The following is a 25,472-nucleotide window of genomic DNA, read 5'->3' as shown; positions in this document are numbered from 1 at the left end:
CCATTATTTTTCTGTTAATTGACTATTTAATGAATCAACAAATCATTTCAGGTCTAGACTACTTGTTGGTTTCTGGCTGTCTGGGGAAATAATGAAACCGCCATGTACAGTGAGAGTCAATAGGGGCCCAGCAACAAATTTTTGCATCGGTGCCACCCAGAGTGGTAAATCCCGCTATGCCTCCATTAAACTATTCCTAATTCTGGCCCCATCAAAAAGACCAGGATCCAAAATACCTATTCTGACTGAACTATTCTGGTCTGTGGTGATGCCTTCAGGTGTAATTTAATCATTTATGCACATACTCTATTACATACTGGAATGAATGATGCTTTAATGGGTTCCAGTTTGTACTAGAACCTTTGGAATCACTGAATAAAAGACAATTGAATGCACGTAGAGAAAACCGATAGCTGCTATGTTGTTTCAAATCACAAACATCCTAATAACATAATGAAAACCAACATTAATATTAATACTTGAACTAGTACTGCAATTACAGCTACTGATGCTACTACTACAATTAAAAATGATTTTAAAAAACACAATGATAATTCTAATAATTATAGTAATGACCATAATGGTAACACTTTACTTTCACTCCCCCTGTTTAGCATCTAGAAACAGTATATAAACATTTAATAAACAGTCTAGAACAAAGTATAACGTAGTTGTAAGCAGATTTCTTATTTATTAATGCATTTAACACAACTTTAACTCCTGCAGTGGGCACCCATAAGTTGGAGCTACTGTATAAACACATAATGAATTACAATATAACAAAACAAAGATATATCATAATATAAAATATATCTTAAGTTATAGTTGTTGACAAATATTGTACATTAAACCTATCTTTACATCTGCTTGCAACTACATTGCAGTGTTTTCTTTGTATTAAGTGTTTATTCACTCCTAAAAGCGTTTCCTAAAAAGTGGCAACTATTCAAAGTCAAACTCATTCATATGTGGTGAATGAGTTTTACTTTGAAAGTTCCGACAGTGTGGGCCGGAAATGCCGGTCCTTCTTCTTGTGGCGGCAGCCTGGCGCCTTTTCCGAACACACCGGATCACTGACGGCCCCGCCGTGAGGCCCGCGGCTCACGGACCGCTTTCGGACCGCCTGCCCTCGTCGCCTGATTGGAAAGCCGCCGACGCCTCCGGGGAGCCTCCCCTCGCAAGGCCGGTTCGGACGATGTCGGTGGTAACGGTTCAGCTGGGTCAGTGCGGTAACCAGGTGGGTCAGGAGCTGTTCGGCATCATCTGCGGCGAGGCTCAGGAGGGACAGAGGAAAACATACAGCGCGACCAGCTGGGAGCGCTTCTTCCACCGGACCCCGCGCGGAGGTAAAATGCTGGTTCTGGGCTCCATTTATCTGGATGGAAATAAACCGGGTATCAGCTGGGCAGAAAGTCATCACTTTTACTTAAGTAAAAGCACCAATACTACACTGTAAAAAAACAGTAAAAGTCAAAGTACTCTGCATCATTTGATCATCATCATTATTATTACTTATGCAATAATGTGTAAGCAGCACTTTACTCTTGTAGTATGTTGATGTGAAGCTAATTTGAATTATTTTATGTAGGACTGTTCGGTTTGTAAAGATTCAGAAAAACTCCCATCACAAGGGCCCAAAGTGACACCTTCCCTGATGCCCACAAGAATTTGTCCAAGCAAAATGATCAAAATAAAATAATAAAAAAAAAATTGTAATTATAACATTAACCAAAATAAGTTCAAATTATTTAAATAATTAAAGGAAAAGACAACAAATCCTCACATTGGAGAATCTGGAGCTGTGAAAAGTTTGATATTTTCACATGAAGAATTAGGAATTATTAAAATTCTTCTTGATTTATTTTCTGCTTGTTAACAGTGTTTACTCTATCACAAAAAAAAAAAATCATAATCTGTGAAGTAACTAGTAACTAAAGCTAGAAAGAACAATATTTCATTTCTACACTCAGGTACACTCAAGTGCACTTGAGCAAATCTACTTAGTTACGTTCCTGCACTGCTCTGCACTTGTTTATGTGTCACGTGGGGCTGAAACATTTGTCAGTTAATCAATGGACAGAAAAATGATGGGCACAGTTTTGACAACTGTTAAATCACACTCTTTGGTTCCAGCTTCTCCACTGTGAGGATTTACTAATTTACATGTATTCATTCACAATTGAATACATGGGGGTTTTGGAATGTTTGATTGGACAAAAGAAGCCATTGAAAGACATCATCAAGGACTCTGTGAACGTGAAGTGTGCATTTCTTAGTGTTTTCTTGTCCTTTAATCGACTAAACAATTAGTTGTTGTATAGAAAAAATAATAGCTACATTCATTTATAATGAAAGTGATTGTTTTCATTCTAGTGTGTCACGTATCTCTGCTTGTTCACCAGATCTTGTGGCCAGAGCGGTGCTGATAGACATGGAGCCTAAAGTGATAAACAACAGTATGACCAAGGCTGCAAATTCTGGCAGGTGGAGGTATGGAGATAATTCCCACTTCAGCCAGAAGCAGGGCTCTGGAAATAACTGGGCAAATGGGTAAGGACATTTTAAATTTTCTGTAAAGTATGTAAACACTAATCAATCTGTTTAAGAAAAAAATCACTGCATTTGTTACGTTAATAGCTAAGCAAAGTTCAACATTGTCAATCGCCTCATCATTTAAGTTTGTAATCATCATGTCAAATCAGTCTCCAGCCGCACTTATTGGTGTTTTTCTGTAGTTTTCAAACATATGTCACGGAGGTGGAACCGTTGACTTGCAGGCTTCAGTAGCTGTTATGATTTCGTCGACAGCAATTTTAGGACTTATCGTCTATTTTGACTAGTGAGTAAAGGTAGTAAGTGGCCCTTGAAGTGGGGAATGTTTGTCAAAATAATATTTCCAAGCTCAAGACTGCACTTTCACGCGTAAATCGTGAAGAATGCGACCTGCCTTTTTTTTTTTTTTTTTACAGACACAACGCAAATACAGGACGTGCTTCTTGTCTCACTCAGGTATTGTGTCCACGGTCCCCGTCACAGAGAGGTGGTGGAGGAGCTGGTGAGGCGAGAGGTGGAGCGCTGTGACAGATTGGCTGGCCTCTTGGCCATGATGAGCGTGGCGGGGGGAACGGGGTCTGGTGTTGGCACCTACGTTACGCGGTGTCTCCGAGACACCTACCCAAAGACCTTCGTCCTCAACCACCTCACCTGGCCGTATGGGACTGGGGAGGTATGGAGACTGCTGTCAGGTGCATGCCGTGATTGACAGTTATTAAAAAAAAAAAAAAAAAGGGATAGTCTTTAATGTTAGTATAGATTAATATGCTATTAAGATCTTTCTCCCTTGACCCGTCCTTTCAGGTGATTGTCCAGAACTACAACTCAGTGCTGACGCTGGCTCACCTCTACCAGCTGTCAGACGCCATCCTGGTGCACGAGAACGACACGGTGCACAGGATCTGCAGTCAGCTGCTCAACATCAAGCACATCTCCTTCAGTGACGTAAACGGGGTCATCGCTCACCAGCTGGGCAGCGTGCTGCAGCCCGCGCTCACCGCTGACTCCCACGGTGTCTACAGCAGAAATCCCCTGGGTGAGAGAGGCCTGGACGCACACACTCACGGGGTGTGGTCTACACAGGGAAAGTCTCAGAATGGGTGTTTTTTCCCACGTTTCTTCAGACACTAAAACATGAGATGATGGTTCAACTCTCTAGAAAATCAGCAAACTTTGTAGAGGTCAGCTCTCACAACAATCTAACTAGAGTAATCAAAAACCCCTTTAGATGAAAATATAACCATAAGGGAAACTAATTATTAGGATGAGAGGACGTGTTAACTTCCCGAGCTGTCATGGGATCAGTACAACAGTACAACAGTACAACAGTTCCTGTTTAATATCAACCTGGCTGGGTGTCAAGTTTACGCCCCTCTCTCTGAGACAACTCAAGGCAAATGTCCTCATCATCCTGGCATCCAATCCTTTGGCCACCACTTCAGCCGCAGAATTAGGGAGAAAAAGGAATAAATGACTAAAGCTTCCGGCATCATCAGATCAGACACTCAGTCTTCTCGTTGCCTGTACTCTATGCCGTCCTCACAATAATGGTACCATTATTCTTTGACGTTTCTGTCTCTCAGGTGAGTTGGTGAGCGCCCTTGCATGCCACCCAGAGTACAAGCTGCTCAGCGTGAGTACCATCCCTCAGATGCCCAGTTCCTCCATAGCCTACACCACGTTCAGCTGGCCGGGGCTGCTCAGACACCTACGACAGATGCTCATCTCCAACAGCAAGATGGAGGAAGGCAAGGAAGTTTTGTCAAACCCTAATTTGTTGCTTTTGCACTTCAGTTTAGAGGTAATAGATATTGGTATGATAATTCAGTTATTATAAGGCTTGGAAGTGGATTGGCTTTATCCTCACCTTTATCGCCAACCTTCATTTCTTGTTTTCTCCTGTGTCAGGTATAGACTGGCAGGTGCGTCCGCCTGCAGTCTCTGAGCGGACCGGGAGTCTCACGGGAGCCGGCTTTAACGTCTCTCTGGCCAACCTACTCATACTGAGGGGGAAAGACGTGTACAGCGCAGAGACTGGTCAGAGAGCTGGTTGAAACGGATTGATTTTAATTTTTTTTAAAAATTAAAAAGAAAAGAAATAATACTTAAATTCCTTATTGATTTAACCTGATAATTCCATGACGGTCATGAAGGAGATGAAGATGATGTTTTTGAAAGAACGTCATATGTATCTTGAGTGCAGGCTGGTGGGATGCATGTAAAACAGAAAATGGTTTACGGTGGCATCAGAAGCTTTCGAGTTTTTAATATTTCAATTCTTCATATTGCGCAGAACAAGGGATGTGAATTATGCATTTATCCACAGGTGCCTTTCAGGACCCAGCCCTGTACACCTCCTGGCTCTCAACACAAGAAGCTTTCAACCTGTGGAAATCCCCAGTGCCTTTTAATAAGTATGAAAAATCTGCTACGCTGGTCAGTAACAGTCAGTCTCTGCTCAGACCTCTGGATAACATGGTGGGAAAAGCCTGGAATATGTTTGCCTCCAGGTGAGTCAGTGTATTTACCCTGAGTCCAAACAGTATGAATTTTGTGCAAAGGAATGGTCTTTAAATATTTATTTAAGGGTGTATTTATATAGAGGGCGTATATATATATACATATACATACATATACATATATATACATATTTATTTATTTATTTATTTATTTTCCATTTTTTTCCCTTGAGAAGCTCTTGAGTTACTTTCGCAGTATGTTTTGGGTCATTAACCATCTGTACTGTGAAGAACCGTCCTGTCAGTTTTGCAGCATTTGGCTGAATCTGAGCAGATAGTGAAGCCCTATATGCTTCAGAATCCATCCTGCTACTTCCATCAGCAGTCACATCATCAATAAACACGAGTGACCCAGTTCCGCTGGGAGCCATACATGCTCATGACATAACAGTGCCTCCACCATCATTTGTTCATGATGTGGTTTGCTTTGGATCTTCCTTTCCTTCTCCATACTCTTCTGTTCCCATCATCCCGTTACAAGTTCATTTTAGTTTCATGTGTCCAAAGAATCTTGTTTCAGACCTAGGCAGGCTTTTTTAGATGTTTTCTAGTAAAGTCTAATCTGGTCTTTCTGTTCTTGAGTGTTACCAGTGGCTTGCACCTTGTGGTAAACCCTCGGTATTTACATTCCTGAAGGCGTCTCTTGATTGTAGACTTTGACAATGATGGTCTACCTCCTCCAGAGTGTTCTTGGTAAGATGTTGTGAAGGGGTTTTTCTTCACCAAGGAAAGAATTCTGTGATCATCCTCCGTGGTCTTCCAGGCCTTTTTGTATGACTGAGCTCACCAGGGCATTCCTTCTTTTTAAATTGTAGATTTGGCCACCCCTAAATTTCTGCCATCTGTCTGATAGGTTTGTTTTTTTTCTTCAGCTTAATGATGGCCTCCTACATTTGCATCAACACCTCTTTGGACCTCATATTGAGAGTTCCCATGAACAAATACCAAATGCAAATTCAACACTTTGAATCAACACCAGACCTTTTATCTGTTTAATTTGTCGTGAAATAACAAGGAAACAAGTTGCACCTGGAAATGAAACCAATGTCCAATTACTTTTGAGCCTCTGAAAATGAGATACTATTTATAAAAAATGGCTGTAATTGCTAAATGGTTAATTCAATGGTTAGTTCCAGATTCATCGTGGTGGCGTACAGAGGCAACATTTTAAAAATTGTGTCACTGTTCAAATACTTATGCACCTAGCTGTAAATATAGACGAGCATCAATATTTATTTTTAATGCTAATACCTTGGGGTTGATGATAAAAACTTCATCTTCTAACCAGTATTCAGTTGTTTTGTTTCTGGATTAAATATCTTTTATTCATTCTCCTCTCCCATTTTGTCTTCCTTTGTTATAGGGCCTATATCCATCAGTACATTAAATTTGGGATCTCAGAGGAGGAATTTCTAGACAGCTTTACATCTCTTGAGCAGGTCATCTCCAGCTACAGTCAACTTTGCTAGCAAAGGGGAAAACTAACAAGCACCACCTGTCCTTTGGACCGTATGTAGACAAGAGACTACCACTATGTTGGACGTTGCGGATGCTTTTTTTATTTTTTAATTTTTTATTTTGAATGAACATGTAAATAAAACAAATAGTTTGCGTCCACAGAATTTTTCCTTCACTGAAAGCTAAGCAAATTCCTTGACTTTATTTGACATCTGCAGCGGTATGGGCATTTCTGAAATTATATTATATTATTAAGGACTTTGTAATGAGATTGTTCAGTCAACTGCTGTTTCCAAGGTCAAGAAGGAATCTTTAAAATGACAGACAAGATCGTAGGTGGTTGAAGTATTCAGATCCTTTACGTGAGTAAATACTGTTACGAGTAAAAGTCCTGCATTTAAAATTCTACTTGAAAAAAGGATAAAAGTGTTATCAGCAAATAAATATCTAAAACACAAGCACACACTATAAGAGAATGCACGTTTCAGTGTTATACCATGAAACCTCAAGTCCTGATAACTTTTCTTTAATTTTATGCAAACAAGATATTTTTCAAGACCGCAGGGGCTAAACTTACAATTTATCATTCTAATTAAGTGCATGATGACCTCATGTTAATCCAAGCATAACTTTGCACAACTTCAACCTGAGCAGGTCTTATCACCCGCAGTAACTGACAATACCTGTGAGGGTGTGCAGGGCCTTTAATGTATAATAATGCATCATAATATAATAAGATGATCTTTTAATTTGTATTGCTGTAACTAGTAGCTACAGCTATTAAATGTGTAGTGGAGTAAAAAGTATATTTCCCTCTAAAACATAGTAAAAGTAGAATAAACAGTATATTGTCAAGTTAGTACAAGTACCTCAAAATTGTACTTAACTACAATACTTGAGTAAATGTACCTAGTTACTTTATACTTCTAGGCCAGAAGCCTATAAAATGGAGGATGGCAGTGTACAGAAAAAATTGAACTGTTCACTGAGGAAGATCATGTGATGGGATCGAATGCTCCAGAAAAACTACTAAAATGGACCTTGTGTTGAGATGAATTTGAGATGAAAATTTGAAAGTGCATTCAGCAGTTATTAGGAACAGCAGCACTGCACAAAGTAAAGTGACAAAGGCATCAGTTAAACTTTTCATCGTTTTATTGTTCATTAATCGTACACAACAGTAGCAGAACTGGTGATGATCGGCATAAAATCAGAGTGTCACTTAAGCAAAGACAGGTCATCATATACACAGACGGACCAGCTGAAGTTTGGGCTTGGTACACTCAACATGAGCAGAGCAGCACAAGTGAAATGCTGAAGGCCCACAACTTCAGCCAGCCTACAGACCGGCGTTGCCGAGTTTGTTTAGCAGCCAACACCAGTCTGATAAGCTAGCTGACGGTGGGGCGGGGTGGGGTGGGGACGCTACTGAGAATATAGAAGGGGATCTTATCCACAAGCTGGAGTTGACCATAATCTAGGGGGGGTTGTCAAATTGGATCAGCGCAGACCAACTGATGAACATTCAGATAAAAACACCAAAATGCAAATTTAGCTGTAACTACTAAGGACGTAAGTCAATTCTTCATCCAGTAATTACTTTAAATAGTAGTCAAATCAAAAAAATGTATGAGAGCTGAGCTGTTCACTTACCTTAAAGATGGCCGTGTCTAAGAGAAAAGTACACATTAGCTCCGTCATTATGGTCAAAAAAACAAACAAAAAAAAAAAAAAATTGTCAAACATCCCAACCATCACTAAAGCTTTTCAGGATGAACATTTAAAATGTCTTGTCCTACAAGAGATTACAAAGAATGACAGACCCAGACTTGGAAACAAGTGCCATGATTTACATGTTTTATATATGATCTGATCCAAGGTTCAACCTAAATGTACAGAATAGAAATGAGACTAGTTAGCTGAGAAGTACAATGTCACTTTACAAACAATATCACCTCTTGTGTTTTGGTTCAAGTTGACTGATGTCTACAAAGACCATAAGAATAGAAATACATCTGCGCATACTCTCAAAGATATTAAGATATTTACACAATGTGCAAACCATCAATACCACACTGTTTTAAGTTGATATTGCTTTTCCCCGACATTTTAAAAATGACGGTTCCAGAGAAAAAAAGAAGACAAACTGGTCTTACTGTCTAACAGGACAAAAACATGAGGAAAATTAAACCCTGAAAAGAAAAACCATCGCAGTTATCTTGGCAGCACACTGTACAAACGAGTCAAGATCCATCCATACATAAATGTTACAAAATTAAATAAAAATCAAGTCTAGAACTATATTCTAGGGAAGTCAGACCTTCCCGTCTTGCATAAGGCATAGCATCTGACGGGCAATGCCCGTACACAGCAGTCACCACCAAACCGCTGCTTTACCTCTGAGGTCAATGAATGGGTTAATTTAACTTTTAAGCAACATGTTAAGATCAACAGTAGAATCAATCGCACTACGCATACCTAGAGAGTGAGATGAAAGGAAGAACTACAAAATCTGAAGAGGGACGAACACTAAACAGTAACATACATCCTCAAAAGCACACACACCAACAAATAGTGCCTGTTTTTCTTTTTCTTGTTTTGTTTTGAGCGTTCAGCCTCTTTGAGAATGGATGAGGGTGAGGTTTGTTGTTAAGTTGTGAGTGGCTGGGGCTGAGTGGAGGGCGCTCAGCAGCAGCAGAAACACAGTCACTTGGATGTTTGTACTGCTTTTGTCTAGTCATCACTTGGTTTTCTCCTCTGAGTGCCTCTGCTGCTGCAGTCGCTTGGCGTAGCTCTGAGCCATGGAGTTGATGATGGAGATGACAAAGTAGCAGACCATGACCAGCACCACCTTCTCAAACACCCAAGACAGCCAGTTCTCATCCTGGAAAAAAAATTAGGGTGGATATGCCATTAATAACCATTATTAAAAGGACAATGGACTATTACAGTTTGAGCACACAAATCCAGGTATGACTGTAAAAAAATGAATATTGTTGGCATCCTGCATTCATGACAGTAGTAAATTGTGGGAAGAAAATGGCATTTAAATATAAACTTTCCCCATTTCAGATATTTAAACCATGCAGTGGGTTTTTCAGCAGCCAAAGACGAAACTAAAAGCTAGCGCAAGACTGATGAATCAGCAGATATTTGTTGTCTGATAAATAACCAGATATTGTAGTCCAGAAATTAAAAAAAAAAAAAAAACTTAATTTTTTGGATTGCATGTAAATTTGAAACAGTTTTGTCATTCACCAGAGACCACTGGCAAGTTTATTTTTCAACTGTAAATCTGCTGATGTTATCTAATGTTACATGTACATATAAAAAAAAAAAAAAAAAAAAAGTACTGGCCAATTTAAATTTATCTGACTTTTGAAACTTTCAAAATATCAATATCAGTATCAGCTGGGCTATACTTAAAAGAATCCCTCAAAACTCGGATGCTGCTGATATCATTTGTTATTCAAGTGCTTCATGGCGTCAGACCATTGTAGAAATGTTATGGGCCTTGATCTTATGAAGTCTTTCCAGTGTATGATTTAAGGTGTAGAGTATGACAAAAAGCTCACATACGTGTGGTTGTTACTCTTACTCTTACATACACTAAAGCTCACGTTTTGGAGATTTAAAAAAAAAAAAAAAAAAAATGGCTGTCACCTGGAAGTAGTGCATGGTAAAATAATGTACTTTTCTTACCGCTGGTGCACTTCCTCCAGCATGGTGCAGCTTGTTCCTCTGGGCTTCCAGGTACTGACTGAAGGGCTTCTGGAGTGCTGGTCCTACTTTCGGCACAGACCTGGCATCGCATCCCCACATACATCCACCCAGAATGGCAAAGAAAAGATACAAAAGAGAGGCAGGAAGAACAGTAAGTCACTTACCCTTTAAGCACCCTTCCTTTGACACAGACTTAGAATAATTCTTCCCTATAAGAGCCTCAAAGAGCAGTTCTTTCCCTGAACACTACCGAAAAGTCTTCACTGATCCACAAGTCAACCAGCTTCCTTGCATGAACTGCTGAACGCCCCATCCTACATGTGGGGCCTATGTTAGAGCTTCCACCTCCTCTACTTGTTCATGTGAACAGGAGCAGACAGCAGAGAAGAATGAAGCAGGAACTCCTCAATCCTCCTTTTATACTGCTTAGCGCTCTATAGGCGCCTGTGTCAGCCCCTTCAATCAGGAAGTGAGTCGACATGATGTCATCACCTTTACCACCATTTCTGCCATCTGGGGGGAAAGACATCTTATCAGGGCGTGCTCATATCCTTATTAGGTAGTGTGGATTAACTCACCATGGGGCCAATCATAATGGATACCGTTTTATCAACTCATGTAATAAAGAGGCTTTGATGTCGCAGCAGAACAGTTTAAAAAGAATCTCTGAATGACACCGAACTTATCATTACCATGAAAAGGAAAATATATGGCAGGATGTGTATATTCACACACAGTCTTCCCACTGCACTAATTCAATTCGTCCTCAATTCTGTCTGTCTAGCATTGACTTGACTATGCAAAAGAATGAGAAAATTTACTAACGAAACACCAAATGCTGACAGGTTTATTTGAAATCAGCAACTACCCAAACTAGTTTTGACTGACTCATTCTTGTCATCCCTCCCACTTTGCATGCAAACACAAATGAAATCTGTAGCGACAATAAAGCATCATTTGCACACATCATAGCGAGTCACTGAGTGCCACTTGAATTTCATGGGAAAGAACTTTGAATGTTACTTTAAATCAGAGGGAGATGGTTATTTCAGATCTAATTATGGTCCAAGTTACTAGCTGGACATTATGTACATGTAAGTGAACATTTGACAGCCAAAACATTAATGGAAACTAAGTAGCTCCTATGAAGTAGTAGACTCGCATTCATGAAATTAGCATTCATTTTGACTAAACTCTGATGGCTTTCTTACCATTTTGCCTGGTGATAAATACATACTGGGTTTTTTTTTTTTTTTTTTTTTTTTTTTTAAACTTTGAATAGCTAATTTTACCCTCTATAATCTTTAACTAAAACCAACATTTGGGATATTACCTCTAATGTCACAAATGTGACATTTTTGTTTGTTTATGTCTCTGTCTTTCTCATGTCACTGGGGAAATTCTCTCAGTCAAAGCTGAACTCTGTGAGTCAGATCAACATGTTCGGATGGGGCCTCACACGCCTGACCACCAATGCTGTAGAGATGGATTGCATTAAAGTACCTTTGTGTGGAAAAAATGCAAAATGCCTGCACGCACACCTCTGCGGTGAAAGCATTTATTCATACAGGATATTCAGTCAGTGGTCCAAATACATCTGAAAACGTATTGCCAACCACAAAACCAGGGGAAAGACAATAACTCCACAGAGGTCCTGATTATTACAATCTTTCTCTCACTCACACACACACACACACACACACACACACACACACACACACACACACACACACACACACACACACACACACACACACACAGAGACAAATGCTTACCCAATGAGTGACACCATTTGCTCCACTATGTGCTTGCTGAAGGTAATGATAACAAATAGTTTCTGTAGGAAAACAAGAGAGAGATTAAGAAGCTTTAAGACCCGGTACTTCCTGGTCATATGCAGAGGTATATAAAAGACACACATAGATATCCTAAAAAATTCCCCAAAAAACATGTGTCTTAAAAGGACATCGGTTGTGTGGTTTGCAAAGCGCCAAAGCCAGGGGGGCAAAACCACAATACCCTTCTCTGGTCCTGCAACCGATCAGCTTTAAAGCAGCATGACACATGGCCCCCTGGACAAAATCAGACAGGATATGACACGTGATGTCCAAGGGGTTCAAGGTACAATAAAGAGAAAAAAAACAAAACCAAGGAAAAAAAAAAAAAAAAAAAAAGATGTAGTCTCCCCCTGCAGTCTCTTACTGTCTACTCAACTTCCTTCTCTCAGGTCTACCTACATATGTCCACTCTACATCCTCCTTAAACCCTGCTGCCTGACAGGCCTCTTTATCTGAAGGCATCATAGTGAGATCACTGGCTATTAACACTGAGAAATGGATAGGTTTAGTTTGTTAAGACACTCAGCGACTCACCAACTTAAACAGACAGCCTCTCTCAGTCTAGGCTTCTATTAGTCACTGGTGTAGCAGACTCAACAGTATATTCTGTAATTGTTTTTTTTGATCTAGGCGTTCTAAAAAAATCCTGTTAAAGACTTCTTAAAATCTCCCTTCCTTTCATCTGGAGCCTGTTTCTATGGTCTGCATGCAGCCCAAAGCTCAAACAAGAATAAGGAATCCCCAAAGGAACAAAGCTCTGTCAGAAAGAGTTATCTAGAGGAGCACAAATAGAGTTGGAGTTTCGCACAGCGATTAACTCATGATCTAAGCATTTGTTTTCATCTCGGCCAAATCTTTTGAGGTTGTGGGATTGTTTAAAGTGCGTCAGTCAGTCAGCACTGCATTCCCTTTGTTCTTAAGAGTGGATTTTTTTTTACATACATTATTACATTGTCGACAGACAATTGCGATGACATGAAATAAAAGATGAGTAATATTCAAAGCCCAGATGTTGCAAGTATGTTGTATGTAACTGTGGGTTTTATGTTAAAAATGAGGTGCAATTTCAGGTGAACTGGTCCTTTGCTAGTTTCTAACCACCTCTGATAAACCCTTCAGAAGAGCTGCAGACCTGTATATGCATCTTGATGATGGCTTTCCCAATTAGAGTTGCTCCAAAGAAGGTCCAGAAGGGAACCAGGAAATGACCGCAGGTTATTCCAGCCAGGTCGAAAAGAGGATTAGGGATCTGAGACACACACATCAGACAATCCTTTTGATACATAGTCTTGACACAAACATTTGGATTCAAGGTTTTAGTAACTTCACTACAATGTAAATTTAAATCACTTGCAACAAATGCATATCAAAGTGAAAAGTGAGAAATATAAAATGCAACACTTATTTTTCATTATGCATGTCAAAAAAAAAAAAAAAAGAATGCGGATTTTTTAAACAAAACACTACAAATTTTGACTTACTGAGGCACAAGCCAAAATCCCAAAGAATCCCACTTTCTGCACCATATGCTGGACTCCCAGTTTTGCTCTTGTGACAAAATCCTGTGAAAAATATATTGACAATAATAATAATAATAATAATAAGACAATATTGCCGCCAGATATGACTGGGTATGTATGTGTATGATTATTTGTCTTTACACATGTGCCATGTAACTTTTGCCATCCATGGCTTTCAAAACCTGTTACACTCCCCTGAATTGCAAATTGTACATTTGTACATTTTTAACTTAAAATAGCCATGCAGTGCTTCCTGTAGATGTGTGGTTTTTAACCAAACAGTGATGTTTGCAGTGTTATTACATGGAAGAGCCGAATTCTGTTTTCCTCATGTAGATAAAAAACACAAAAAAACACCCTGATGAGTTTTTTTCATGTTTGTCTCTACGTGTCTCATCCCTTGCCAGCGGATACATTTCCATGATGACAGATGTGATGTGAGGGTGGCGTCCTCAACCTATTCATCTGAGAACCAATGAAGTGAGAATAGGTAATGGAGACAATGTACACAACTTCTCTGATTTCTGTTGTGCTGACTCTATATCTGATCAGCAGTCTCCAGTCATGTGAACTCAGTTCCTGACAGAACTGCCTGTCATTCAAATTAGAGGCCGGGGAAAAGAGAGAAGGAGAGAGGGACGGAGGGCGGCAGAGGGAGCAAAGCCTGAGGGATGATTAAAGGGGGAGCAGCGCTCAGGGTGACTCACCTACGAAACAGACAAATTTACTGGAAGTGTAAGGAGGGAAGGGCTTCACAGAAGTCATATGTTACTTAAGGACCAATCACTGAACAGTGGCTCCATGGTCAGTTGTACTGATACATAATGAAGATTAGGCCAAATCAGACAACACCATATCATACTGAGAAGGTGGGCAACAACTAAGCTGTGTGAAACTAAACAGAGGGATAAATACTTCAATATTGAGTGTAGTTGCTGTGTGTGTTCAATGGAAAGTAGGAGTCTGTGCCACTTTTCACAATAAATATCTGACATTTTGGGGAATTTTTTTTTTTTTTTTAAACTTATTTGCTTCTTGTGCTTGTGTTCTTTGGAAATTCTGTGAAGTGAAGTGAAAAATGATACTCCTTAAATGTTAAAGTATCACCTTTTCCAACTTCAAATCACACAAAGCACATCTGAGGTGGGTAAAGCTTCTTAAATCTTTATACAAAATATTCTTTGTATTTATCTGCTTGTGTAAAAGACCTGCTAAAAAAAGAATTAATATAGGAAATGGCCAAGCAATTGGTTCTCATTACAGATATGTATGCGTGTGCAACTCTGACCTGAGCGTCCTCGGCCTGCTCAAGCATCTCCTCAAACTCCTCGTAGTCTTCATCATCTGGATCAGCTCCTGACTGACGAGCCGCTCTGGCCATGAAATATGGAGGCAGCTCTCCAATGGCAGTACCTGCACCCTAGACACACACAATTTAAAAAGTTACATGTCAGCATTTGCTTATTTATTTCCCACACTCACAGATTAGCAACTATTTTTGCCACCAAAAACTTTTAGGATTTTATACATCTAGCTTTTTCCTGTCAAAAAAGGTCAACTTTAAAACTACTGAAACTGTTATGTTTTTGTGCCCTGGATGGCACACAAGCATGTTGAAATGGTAAATCGGTGGCCAAATTCTTGGACAAATTTCTTTCTGTCACAATGCCACCTACTACTGACATTCTTGCCATTTTTCAGTGTGGATCACTGTATTGCCTTTTTATTCAAACTACTACTCACCCACATGCAGGCCTCCAGGCGGACCTTTGACATAATTGAAAAGAGGGAGACGCTGCCCTCCACCGCTCCACCTTGGGGACAGACAATCTGGTCTGGGTATGGAGGCTCTGGGAAGTCTGTGGAGCCACACTCATATGCTGCCAGGGTTACTGATGCTATGTGAGGACCCTAATACAGAAATAGGAAGATGGATAGTATTCTTTAAAAGAACTGAAAACCAAAAGGGACATACAATCATTTTGTTCAATGTGTGTCACGAAACACTTGGAAATGTGCCTTCATGTGATTGTAAATGTGGCAAATACTATAGTTTGGCGGATCTAGGGATGGAATACACTGTAATGGAAAGGGGACAAGGCTATTTTAGATTTTGCTAAAAATTACAATTATCATTATTAGTATTGTAAATCTACCTTTGTTGAATATTCACACAAACAGCAGGGACTTTATATGGACAACCGTTTGAATATTGCCAGTTAAATTTAACAGACTGTTGCATGATTGAACACGGCTTATGTGCTAACAGAATCCTCTGTCCACAGGTACAGACACACACAAACAGAAGCTGAGACACAAAGTCTCTCTAACAGGTAGGTATGTCATCATTTATCATTGAGGTCTAGTTAGGCCGAACCACCTGGCCTCAATAGCAGTTGGCCCACCTATAACTACAACACAGCTATTCCATTATGCCTCTTTAAAGGTGATACGGATAACGCTGACAGAAGATGGACAGAACACAATTAGTGTGTGTTGACAGCACATGTTCCCCCACAGAAATTCTCCACCCCCCTCTGAGTATGAGTAGAAAGGAGGCCTCTTTAGTTTACACAACAAAGTCTCTTTCAAACCAAACATGACTGTGATTAACGGCAATTCTTCATGACACAACAAGTCAGTGTTAACAAGAAACAAAAACTAAGTCGTGAGTCAAAGTTTGTAACCACATTCTGATACACTCATCTGACAGGTGATGCAGTGACTCCTGTCTTTGCTCATGCAGGCCACCAGAGCAGAACTCTTCACATACAGGGTGAAAAAAAACAAACAAAAAAAAAAACAAAAACACTTCTTTTCTAAGTAACTGTTCAGTGATTTAAGAACAACAGTACTATGTGTGCTTCCTGTGTCACCAAAATTGTTATGATTAATCCCCTGGGGATCATGAACCACTGAAGCAAATTTTGTGGAAATCTAACAATCAGTTGGACAAAATACCTCTTGTTGGCTGAGGTTCAAATTTTTGACCTGACAGTGGCACGAAGTTACCAAAATTACGAATCATCCTCTGGGCATTATACAAAATTGGACAGCTGTTGTCCAGATGGTTGGACAAAGGGGTGGACTGACAAACTGGTGGATCAACATCATCATCTACTGCTCCCATCATTACAGGCGAAGAAACTGAAATATGCCTTAAATAGATGGTGATCTACTCAAAGCACTTAGAGGCACATCGGTGACCTCCAGAACAACATGATGAATCATAATATCATACTGGTGACTGAATCCCCTTTCCCATGAGCATGATTATCTCATCCTCTCTATGGGGCTAACTATTAATGATTCAGGCTTGATGTAAATTCACAGTGTAACTCTGTTGGTTCTACACGTGTTTTTTCCTTCAACATTAACACAGGGAGTTTCCTAACTATAGGTGACATTAACACTGAGTAGGCAGTAGTCATACTGACCATGAACTAAGTTTTTTGGTGAGCAGAAAATAGTCTCATTATGAGCAGAGAGCTTGTAGCCAGCAATGTAAAGGCGGCTTTTATCTTCCCACAGAAAAAATAGAAATGGTCACAGGAATTTAGGGTCGTTTTGTGTGGTGCTCTGGATGCAACTGATTGGCACATGCACTGAGAGTGAGACAAAGGGGGACACTGGCAGCTTGACAGACTCTGACACTCCATTTATTAACACACAAACACCACACCCTGAATAAATATCCAACTAAGGGGTCTTCTTAATAAGATACATGCCTTTATGATATGGGACAGGGAGGAGTTTAAAAGGGTATAAGTGTATCTAAAATGGAAACTAGAGGAAAGCATAGGCACCAACAAGAGGATGTTGGAATATAAACTGCAGGGGAATAAGATAAAAAGATGCCTGGATTGGTGTGAGAGAGATTGGGAAAAAAGACAAGTGAGCTGAACCAGATTTTCAATGGGTTTGCTTCAGAGTCCTCAACCTTTTCAAAACCACTGCCCCAGAGCTACAACCCCTTAAATATTCTGCTGACACTGGTCACTGGTAACTTGGTTCAATTATCCGTGTAAAGTTAATGACTATTCAAAGCACCACATTCTAGCTGTTAGAGCCACAAGAACCCTCCTATTTCCAATGAGTAAAAAACAGGTATAATATTCCCAATTTTCAAAAGAACGGGTTTATCCAAGAGTCCAAACAAAACTTTTTCTGTAGCAATATGAGGCAAAAAAAAAAAAAAAAAAAGTTATTTCCTTAGACTGGAGATAGAAGTCACTGAAATTATGGAGGAGATGTTCCCATTTTATTGTCTAGACACAATGTTTATGATGAAAATTGTAATCGTTTCCAAGTACGTAATGTCAGATAGGATGAGGAGGAGTAAGATAATATAGTGTTTAAAAGATGAGCCTCAAGTTGGACATCTAATGCTTACACACAGACACACAAGTATACAGACACATGCAACATACGGTATTAGTCACCAATACTATAACATTATTGTTGTGCACAGTACATAAAAGATACACAAAACTATTAGAAACTACACAAGCAAACACATGGCGAGCTGTAAAGCATTAATTGAAGGAGTACAGACTAGCTGTGAAAAACAGGAAGGTCACAGTAACATCTTTTCCCATTATTTCATTATAATGGAAATAGCTGACTCAGCCGGCCCACATCTGTGAGAGTTCTACAGACCAGAAGCCACATCATCAGCCTAAAGCTGATTATAGTGGAGAATTTCTTCCTCTTTGATTCTGCTAAATTCTCCTTTTTGCCAAAACCAACAGAAATGACACTCATTGGTAACTCAGTTATACAGTCATTCTGTGACTGATTGTCAGGGAAAAAGTGACACTTAGCTCTTGGTTAATCTTGGACAAACGTGACAAAATGGAAGGAGTTTAAAGAAGTACAAGACAATGAATATGGAGTATGATGCCATCCTCTGGCAACTACAGGAACAGACTCTAAATTTTGCAGAAATGCTATAAACGAAAGTAAAAGTTTAAAGTTGTTGGGTATATCTAGAAAAAAGCTTCTGGTATCACTTCCATCTGGGGGAAAAAAAACAAAAAAACAAAAAGCAGACACCTGCATATTGTAGATTCTGAGCACAGCCGACAAGATCATGATGGCTACCGGTTTCTCTATCCAGCAATTATCTACCTGACTGTTGTAATATGGTCCACATGTGAAAAGTATTTGCTATGTTGCTCATTTTACAATGAAATATTTCTTCACAGCCACAGCTAATCTCAGAGTGAGGTAGCTTTCTCCTGTTTGAGTATCCCTTGCGGGGATTGCAGCACTTTTCTCAATGCAGTGCAGCCTGACACAAAATGTCTCTTGTCTAAGCAGTTTATTCTGACTGGAAATAAATGCATATACTGTTTGCAAGTAGGTATGTCTTCTGTACTATTCCATGTAGAAGAATGTTGCGTGTACACATTTCCATACCATTAGTGGTTTCTTACCAGATAGAGAAGGAAGGTGTGGAGGCCAGTCCCAAGGCCTACTGAGGACAGGATCCCAAGGCCTACCCAGTAGGCACACCAAAGGAACTTCTTCTCCAGGTACTGAACATACTACAGTGAACATAAAAACTGTCATGTGGTTTTATATATTTTTAAATTTCAAATTGCTATATTATTTTTTCCCCTCATGTCATCTTAATTTTGATTACTTGTAGTAGCTCATCGTTATACAATGTAAGTAACCAAGGAAGAAATTCATTCTAAAATGAAACTTGGTGGTCCTAACTGAGCTGTGACAGACCACTGCACAGAGGAATGTGTAAAAAAAACTCCAAGGCAACTGGCTGAATGATCAAGGGTTATTTGACAACAGTGCATTGCAGATTATTTCCCAACCTAAGGTTCCTTCCAGGACGGTTTTTGGATGGATAAAGAGGGACTTATCATTAACCTTTAAACAGGTTGGTGATGACACAATGCTGTTGATCATTAACATCACTATAAATAACAAATCACTCAAGTCTTACTTGTTGGTGTGCTCCCTCAGTGGAGTATGCAATGGAGAAGAGTGAACATAACACCAAAAATAAGAAGACTGTGCCTCGTCGCTGCCAAAGCCTGAACAGGAAGAGAAGAAACCAAAATGTAGATCATGAAACTAGTTCAAAACATAAAGATTGAAAAAAAATATTCTCTTTTATTATCTCTGTAAAATTTAACTGGAGGGCCTTGACATTAAAAAAATCACTTCCCCCAATAAATGTAAACATTGTCCTTCTATAGTGTAAAACTATGCTCACCCAAAGCTGTACAATTCCCGCTTCTCAGAGACATAGTTTGCTCTGTTCTTTTAAATAACTGACTCAATCAGCGTGTATGTATATGACAAAAGGTCACTACTGTATTTGAAATTAGTAGTGCAAGTGTGGTCCAAAGTAGTGCCCCAACAGAGGCACACTTAAAAAAAAAACAAAAAAAAAATGTTTGACTTCTTACTCTAACGTCAACTCCTTTAGCTTGATGAGGGTCTCCAGGAGGAAGTAATGCAGTGTGGTGACAGGCCTCCTCCATAACACCAGTGACAGACGCTCCTCTTTATCTTTCTGTCTCCTCTCTCTTATTGACGAGTCTGGAGCATAAATAGAAATGCAATCACCCTGACTTACTGAAACACTTGCAACTACATCAATTTTTGCCTCCTGCTGAATTTGTAATGCTAAATGCATGATAAGAAATCAAATCAACAAGTCTTTTCCTTATTCTGCTATTGTATTCTGTAGACCAAGTTGTCTGCACCTTTAAAAACTGAAATCAAGTAAAAATGAATGAGCTTGAGAGTTTTCGTGACTTGCTCAAATCATGTGGTGGTAGTTATGGTGGTTGTAATAGTTCTGTTATCAGAGATTACACAACCTGAACTTCAGGGACACTTAATTGCTGGATGTTAACTTCTCTGATGTGTATTTCAAAAATTGAAGTTTACCAAAACTAACCTGCTGACTTGCCATTCTGTTTGTCCTTAACTCCTGTACGTTTCTGAGGCTGTTCACAGCTTGCTCCATTGGCTGCCATGTCAATCATCGTTTAGCAGGTCAGGCAGTCTAGGACGAAAAAGACAGAATGACAAGTTGTGTTTCTGTCGTTAAACAGTGTCCTCGCCGCTGCTGTGTCACTTTCAATTGATCGAGAGAAAACGACAGAAACTGTGGGACTCAGACAAGTAATGAAATCCTTATCAGTATCTCTTAAACAATAAAATATTTGACTGTTGATGCGAACATCACGTCCACACACCTGCTAACTGACATTCAAATTACATGGCTGATTTCAAAGAGATACTTTCATATAAAGCAGTAAGGTAAAAATGTGAATAATAACGCAGTGCCTCACGACATTAACGTATACAGTTAACTCAAATAACCTTAGTCGTGTGGGTCAATCTGTAACAAGATATTATGCCAAATGCGAGCACATCATCATAATTATCCTCCTCATGCTAACCGGTTAGCCAACACGCTAACAGCTAAGATACGGACGCTGGCAGCCTACACATCAAAATAAGGCTGATAATATCAATAACGAGTCGCCTTACTTTTGGAGAGGTATGTACACCCGTTTAATGCCGCTGTGCCGTTATAGCAATGACAACACACACGCTTTACAAATAGGAAACAGAGCGATGTTTGTTAAAAATAAATGACAACCGTACCTCTTTCCCGTCCTCTTCACCCGGAAACAAACGCTGGACGTGCCAAAGCAAAACTATGCTGCGATTCAGCCCGAAGGAATTTTCCACAAAAATAGGTTTATTATCTTTATATGGAGAAATAGTTAAGTGTACAAACGTGGAGCCGAGATACAGCATAAATATAGCACTTTCTTACCTTCAGTATGCGTCAGCTTATAAATATGACTTTTATTGTGAAATTGATGCGAAGACGTGTATCCGTAAGTCGCGTTTTGTGGTCCAATCGGAGGTTGCCAGATTTTCCAACAAAATGTGCGAATGCGACTACTTTAGTCTACCATAGTTATAACAGGTGTTTATCTTTTTATAAAACCTCGTGACTCACATTCGTTGAAAATATTAAGGGAGGGGGGAAAAGAACATGAGAGTTAAAGGTTCAGGTTTCTCAAACCAATTTAAAATGGCACTGCTCCTATTTAAATTCCTAATATTGTTGCCAAGTCCAAGTGTCTCCCTTTCTCTCCATCAGGGCTCAGGGCAGTCCATTTGTGAAACAGGCAAGCATGCTTGAAGGATCTCACACACCTTATGAGCCATAAAGGGACATCTTAACTCATACACTTCACAGTCTGCAATGGCACACACTGTACATGCAGGCCATTATGACTTTCAGACAGTGAGCAACAAACACTCAATTTATTGAGCTACATATGAAATACAAGCCAGGCATTTTCCTGTCAACAGAACTTCCCTCCTTCTGCCTCCAAAATTCACACAGTTTTGCAGGCCACATGTGATATTAAATAAAGCCTTTGGAGGTTCGTTGCTTCTATTTTAAAATGTACAGTGGAACAGGGCCAATGTGTGTACACTGAGGAAAAATACACAAGAGAGTTTCTTTGTTTTATTACAACACACACTGGAGCCTGAGTATGCAAATTTGAACAGTTTGAGTCATTTTCACACTGAATGTGTCTGATTCTACCAACAAAAAAGGGAAAAAAACTATACTTGCGTTTGCCACAAAATATTATATTCACATTTTTTTTTTTTAATTTTTCAATTAACCAGACTTTTTCGAACATGTACAGCTCTTCATTCAGTGTTACTAAAATTGATTGTAGATATATTCTAAACCATATTTTTATATACCATCCTGACAGTCAGTGATAACTGGATTCATCAAACTAGAGTCAAATGTTGACCAAGAAAATGCTTTGAACCACCCATTTTAACAACCAGCACCCATTATGTCGAAGTGCCCAAAAACAGATGCATAATTGTTTTGTTGTAGTACAAAACAATGATGATTCAAACAAAAGTGAACATGAAAATAAACAATACAACAAAGTGCCATGGTTCCCCAACAGCTGCTGCATATAACAGGATTTAATGGAGATCACCCACACTGGAACCTAGTCAGCCAAATGAAAGTTCCTCACTGGCTGAAGGAGACATTGCAGCTTATAAGGTCTCAGGTAAGGTCACTAATAGGAACCATAGGCACTGGTTTAGCAGATGGATTGTTCTATTCCTGGATAGTAACCTAAGCAGGTAGTGAAATACGGTAGTCCTTCCCTGTTGGTGCGTTTGGTTTCACTCATCATAGTGAAGTGAAGACAGGAACTTATCCACATCCAAGTCATGGGGAAAGCAATCTATAAGTTTCTTCCTCTCCTGCAAATTTAAAGCAAAAGTCAGAGTTACGTGACAAAAACATGTATCACTACTCTCCTTCATTTAACGCCACTGATGAGGTAGTCTAATTGTTTTATCAGACATGCAGTTTTTGCATATACACTTAATTACCATTTTTAAAGAAAAACCACTGATACCAAAAGGGCAGTTAATCTGACTCCACGCTTGCAGCCCCATGTGGCTGTGATGCTCATTACAAATGAAAACACAAACATGTTGGATGGATGCAAAAGACATCTCAGCTATTCCTAGTTAGAGTGGGTCAAACAAATATAAAGATTGGTCATATGGTGGCACCAGAGTAAAGGCAATGTTGTTACCTTAATCCATCCATCCACTCTCTACACTGCTACCTGCTCTGGGTCATGGAGGACACTCCAGAGTGGCAGACTGCCACTCTATTACAGGCTAACACACTGAGACAAACACATTCACACTTACAAGCAATATAGTTTGCAAGGCATCTAACCTCCATGTCTTCAAAAGCATTTATCCTCTGTACTGTGGCTCAACCTGTCAGACTCAGATTAAAGTATAAACTCAACCTTCATTAGTCTAGTCTATATTTAGGAGAGACAGAGCAAGAGCATATTGGCTCGTCTTGTAGGGTTGTGGGAGTTTTAAGTACTGTCTGCTTATTATTACACCTACACTACCAAGACATTTAAGTGGAGCTGAAATGATTGGTCAATTAATCATTAAGTCGATTGACGGGAAAGAAAGAAAGAAAAAAAAAAAAAAAAAAAAAATCAGCAACAATTTTGCCATTTACGTGGAGCTGAAACTAATCATTCAGCTCCACTTACATGTCTTGCTGGTGTGAGTCATTTTTCAATCACAAATATCAAACATTCCCTTGGTTCGGCTTTTCAGAGGTGAAGATTTGCAGCTTTCCTCTGTCTTATTTAATAGTAATTTGAAAAGCTTTGGAATTTAGACAAAAAAAGTAATGAAAATAATCATTAGTTGCAGCCCTACATCGAACTGCATCAGAAAACAGAATGCTGGTGAAGCAGAACTTGTCTGTTACAAAAAATAGGGATCGTTTTAACACTGGACTCACCCGGTCTTTCTTTTTGCTGGGAGATTGTTTTGACTCTTTCTTTGCAGGTGGGCTGGCTGTGGGAGAAGACTGTTTGCGTTTCTTAGCATTCTTGGAGCTTGCGGGCGACTTTTCTCCTACTCCATCCTGACGCAAACTGTCCTTCAGCGGAGTGCCTGTCCTGGCGATGGCAGCACGTGAAAGAATCATGAGTGTGTGAGCAGCCATGTTAATGCTGTTTTCACTGCCAGCCTCACTGGCAGGGCTGCAGGTAGGGACATCCGGTGTGTTTGGAGGCATGAGACGCTTGGGAGTCCCCTCTCCATCTTTACCCTTCTTCTGTCTGGAAGGAGTCCTAGGAGAGTCAGCGGACTCCTCCTGGTTACGGCCAGTCCCAGGGGTCCGGGGTAGACTAAGGTCTGAACTGCCTGCTCCAGGCCTCTTGACTGGGGTGGAAGGAGAGTTGAGTCCCTGGATGTCCTGCAGCATCTCAGCTGCCTGTTTGGCCAGAGAGCTGGTCTTTGAGGGGGTTTTTGTAGCCTTGGACTGGGGATTAGATGCAGGTTGGGTGACAGCTGGAGGGCTAAAATCTCTTGATGCTGAGGATGAAGGCGTTAACTGCTGTTGCTGCTCCTGCATGCTACCCTTCATTTCATTCTCCTTGTTAGCGGTCACATTTGGCATCTCTTGAGAGGGCGTCCTCTTTTCTGTACGCCCTTCACGAGATTTGGCAGAAGCTTTTTCTGCAGGTTCTTTCCTGCTGCTCTCCTCTTTCTCCTTTCTAGTCCCTAATTTCAGTGCAGAATCAGAGGACATTGACCTAGAGCTTTGACAATCAGTAGTTTTCCCTTCATCATTACCCTTATCATGATTGTGTTTCCTGTCAATAGATTTTGATGATGTTGATTCTGACTTTTTCAAAGTCTCAGGCTGTGAGGAATCAACCCTGCTAGTACTTGTACTTTGAGACTCTTGCTTTTGGATGTTATGATCTTGTTTGCGAGAGTTCTTCTTAACAGGATCTTTAAGTTGCTGTTGTGGAGGCAAGGGCTTCTCTGCCTCCTTCACTAAGCCTCCTACAGTCTGGGGATCTGCTGAGCATCTGACAATCTCTACCCTCCTCTTGGGCTTGTTGCCACCCAAGATAGTAGGCTTTGTTTGCGGGGCCAGCTGTGTATTATCTTTCTCAGGTTGCTGTACAGATCGTGATGTACATGTATTTGTAGATGAGGGTGTGGTGGTTTGTTTTGTTTTAGAATTTTGTGGTTGAATCTCTGCAGAAGATTCAAAACACAAAATTCTCCTATGACTGGAACCCTTTGCTGCGTCCTGCTGGCCTATGTTTTCAGCTGACACAGGTTGAATTACCTTCCCAACCAGATTTTCCTCAGTGCCTGAAATTCAGAGAAAAAAAGGTCACAAAAGTAAAGGAGTGACATTAAAACATTAAGCAGAGCAACACTAAGGACATCCTTTGCTAACATTCAGTAAAATG

The 25,472-nt window shown here is 39.9% G+C and overlaps 3 protein-coding genes across 6 annotated transcripts in view; 1 reads left to right on the top strand and 2 right to left on the bottom strand.

The window, feature by feature from the left end:
- Positions 1-1,033: 1,033 nt before the first annotated feature.
- On the top strand, positions 1,034-6,804 carry tubd1 (tubulin, delta 1). The gene is made up of 8 exons (XM_040130993.1): positions 1,034-1,346; positions 2,403-2,550; positions 3,010-3,226; positions 3,358-3,589; positions 4,137-4,301; positions 4,462-4,590; positions 4,880-5,063; positions 6,436-6,804. The coding sequence occupies exons 1-8, from the start codon at positions 1,196-1,198 to the stop codon at positions 6,539-6,541; spliced, it is 1,332 nt and encodes a 443-aa protein (XP_039986927.1). The 5' UTR covers positions 1,034-1,195; the 3' UTR covers positions 6,542-6,804.
- Positions 6,805-8,359: 1,555 nt separating this feature from the next.
- On the bottom strand, positions 8,360-21,421 carry vmp1 (vacuole membrane protein 1). 4 transcript variants are annotated; one of them, XM_040131197.1, is made up of 12 exons: positions 21,259-21,421; positions 20,543-20,650; positions 20,046-20,178; positions 19,577-19,667; positions 19,050-19,160; positions 15,355-15,522; positions 14,900-15,031; positions 13,573-13,653; positions 13,224-13,340; positions 12,029-12,090; positions 10,233-10,332; positions 8,360-9,414 (listed from the first exon to the last, which is right to left on the bottom strand). In XM_040131197.1, exons 2-12 carry the CDS (start codon positions 20,628-20,630, stop codon positions 9,271-9,273), a joined length of 1,227 nt encoding a protein of 408 aa, XP_039987131.1. In that variant the 5' UTR covers positions 20,631-20,650; positions 21,259-21,421; the 3' UTR covers positions 8,360-9,270. The 4 variants fall into 4 exon arrangements, with proteins under 4 accessions (XP_039987131.1, XP_039987130.1, XP_039987132.1 ...); XM_040131196.1 differs by lacking the exon at positions 21,259-21,421 and adding an exon at positions 21,142-21,253; XM_040131198.1 differs by lacking the exon at positions 21,259-21,421 and adding an exon at positions 20,971-21,115.
- npat (nuclear protein, ataxia-telangiectasia locus) overlaps positions 21,259-25,472 on the bottom strand; it is a 12,835-nt gene continuing 8,621 nt past the window's right edge. The window contains exons 16-18 of the mRNA XM_040131195.1: positions 23,999-25,371; positions 21,434-22,914; positions 21,259-21,316 (exon numbers count right to left, since the gene is read on the bottom strand). Of these exons, the coding sequence (XP_039987129.1) occupies positions 22,834-22,914; positions 23,999-25,371 (1,454 nt within the window). The 3' untranslated portion in view covers positions 21,259-21,316; positions 21,434-22,833. The remainder of the gene's footprint in view (positions 21,317-21,433; positions 22,915-23,998; positions 25,372-25,472) is intronic.

The sequence above is a fragment of the Xiphias gladius genome, chromosome 7, assembly GCF_016859285.1.
Source record: "Xiphias gladius isolate SHS-SW01 ecotype Sanya breed wild chromosome 7, ASM1685928v1, whole genome shotgun sequence".
Lineage (NCBI taxonomy): Eukaryota > Metazoa > Chordata > Actinopteri > Istiophoriformes > Xiphiidae > Xiphias > Xiphias gladius.
Note: the sequence above shows the minus strand (reverse complement) of the source record. Positions and strands in the feature narration are given on the sequence as shown.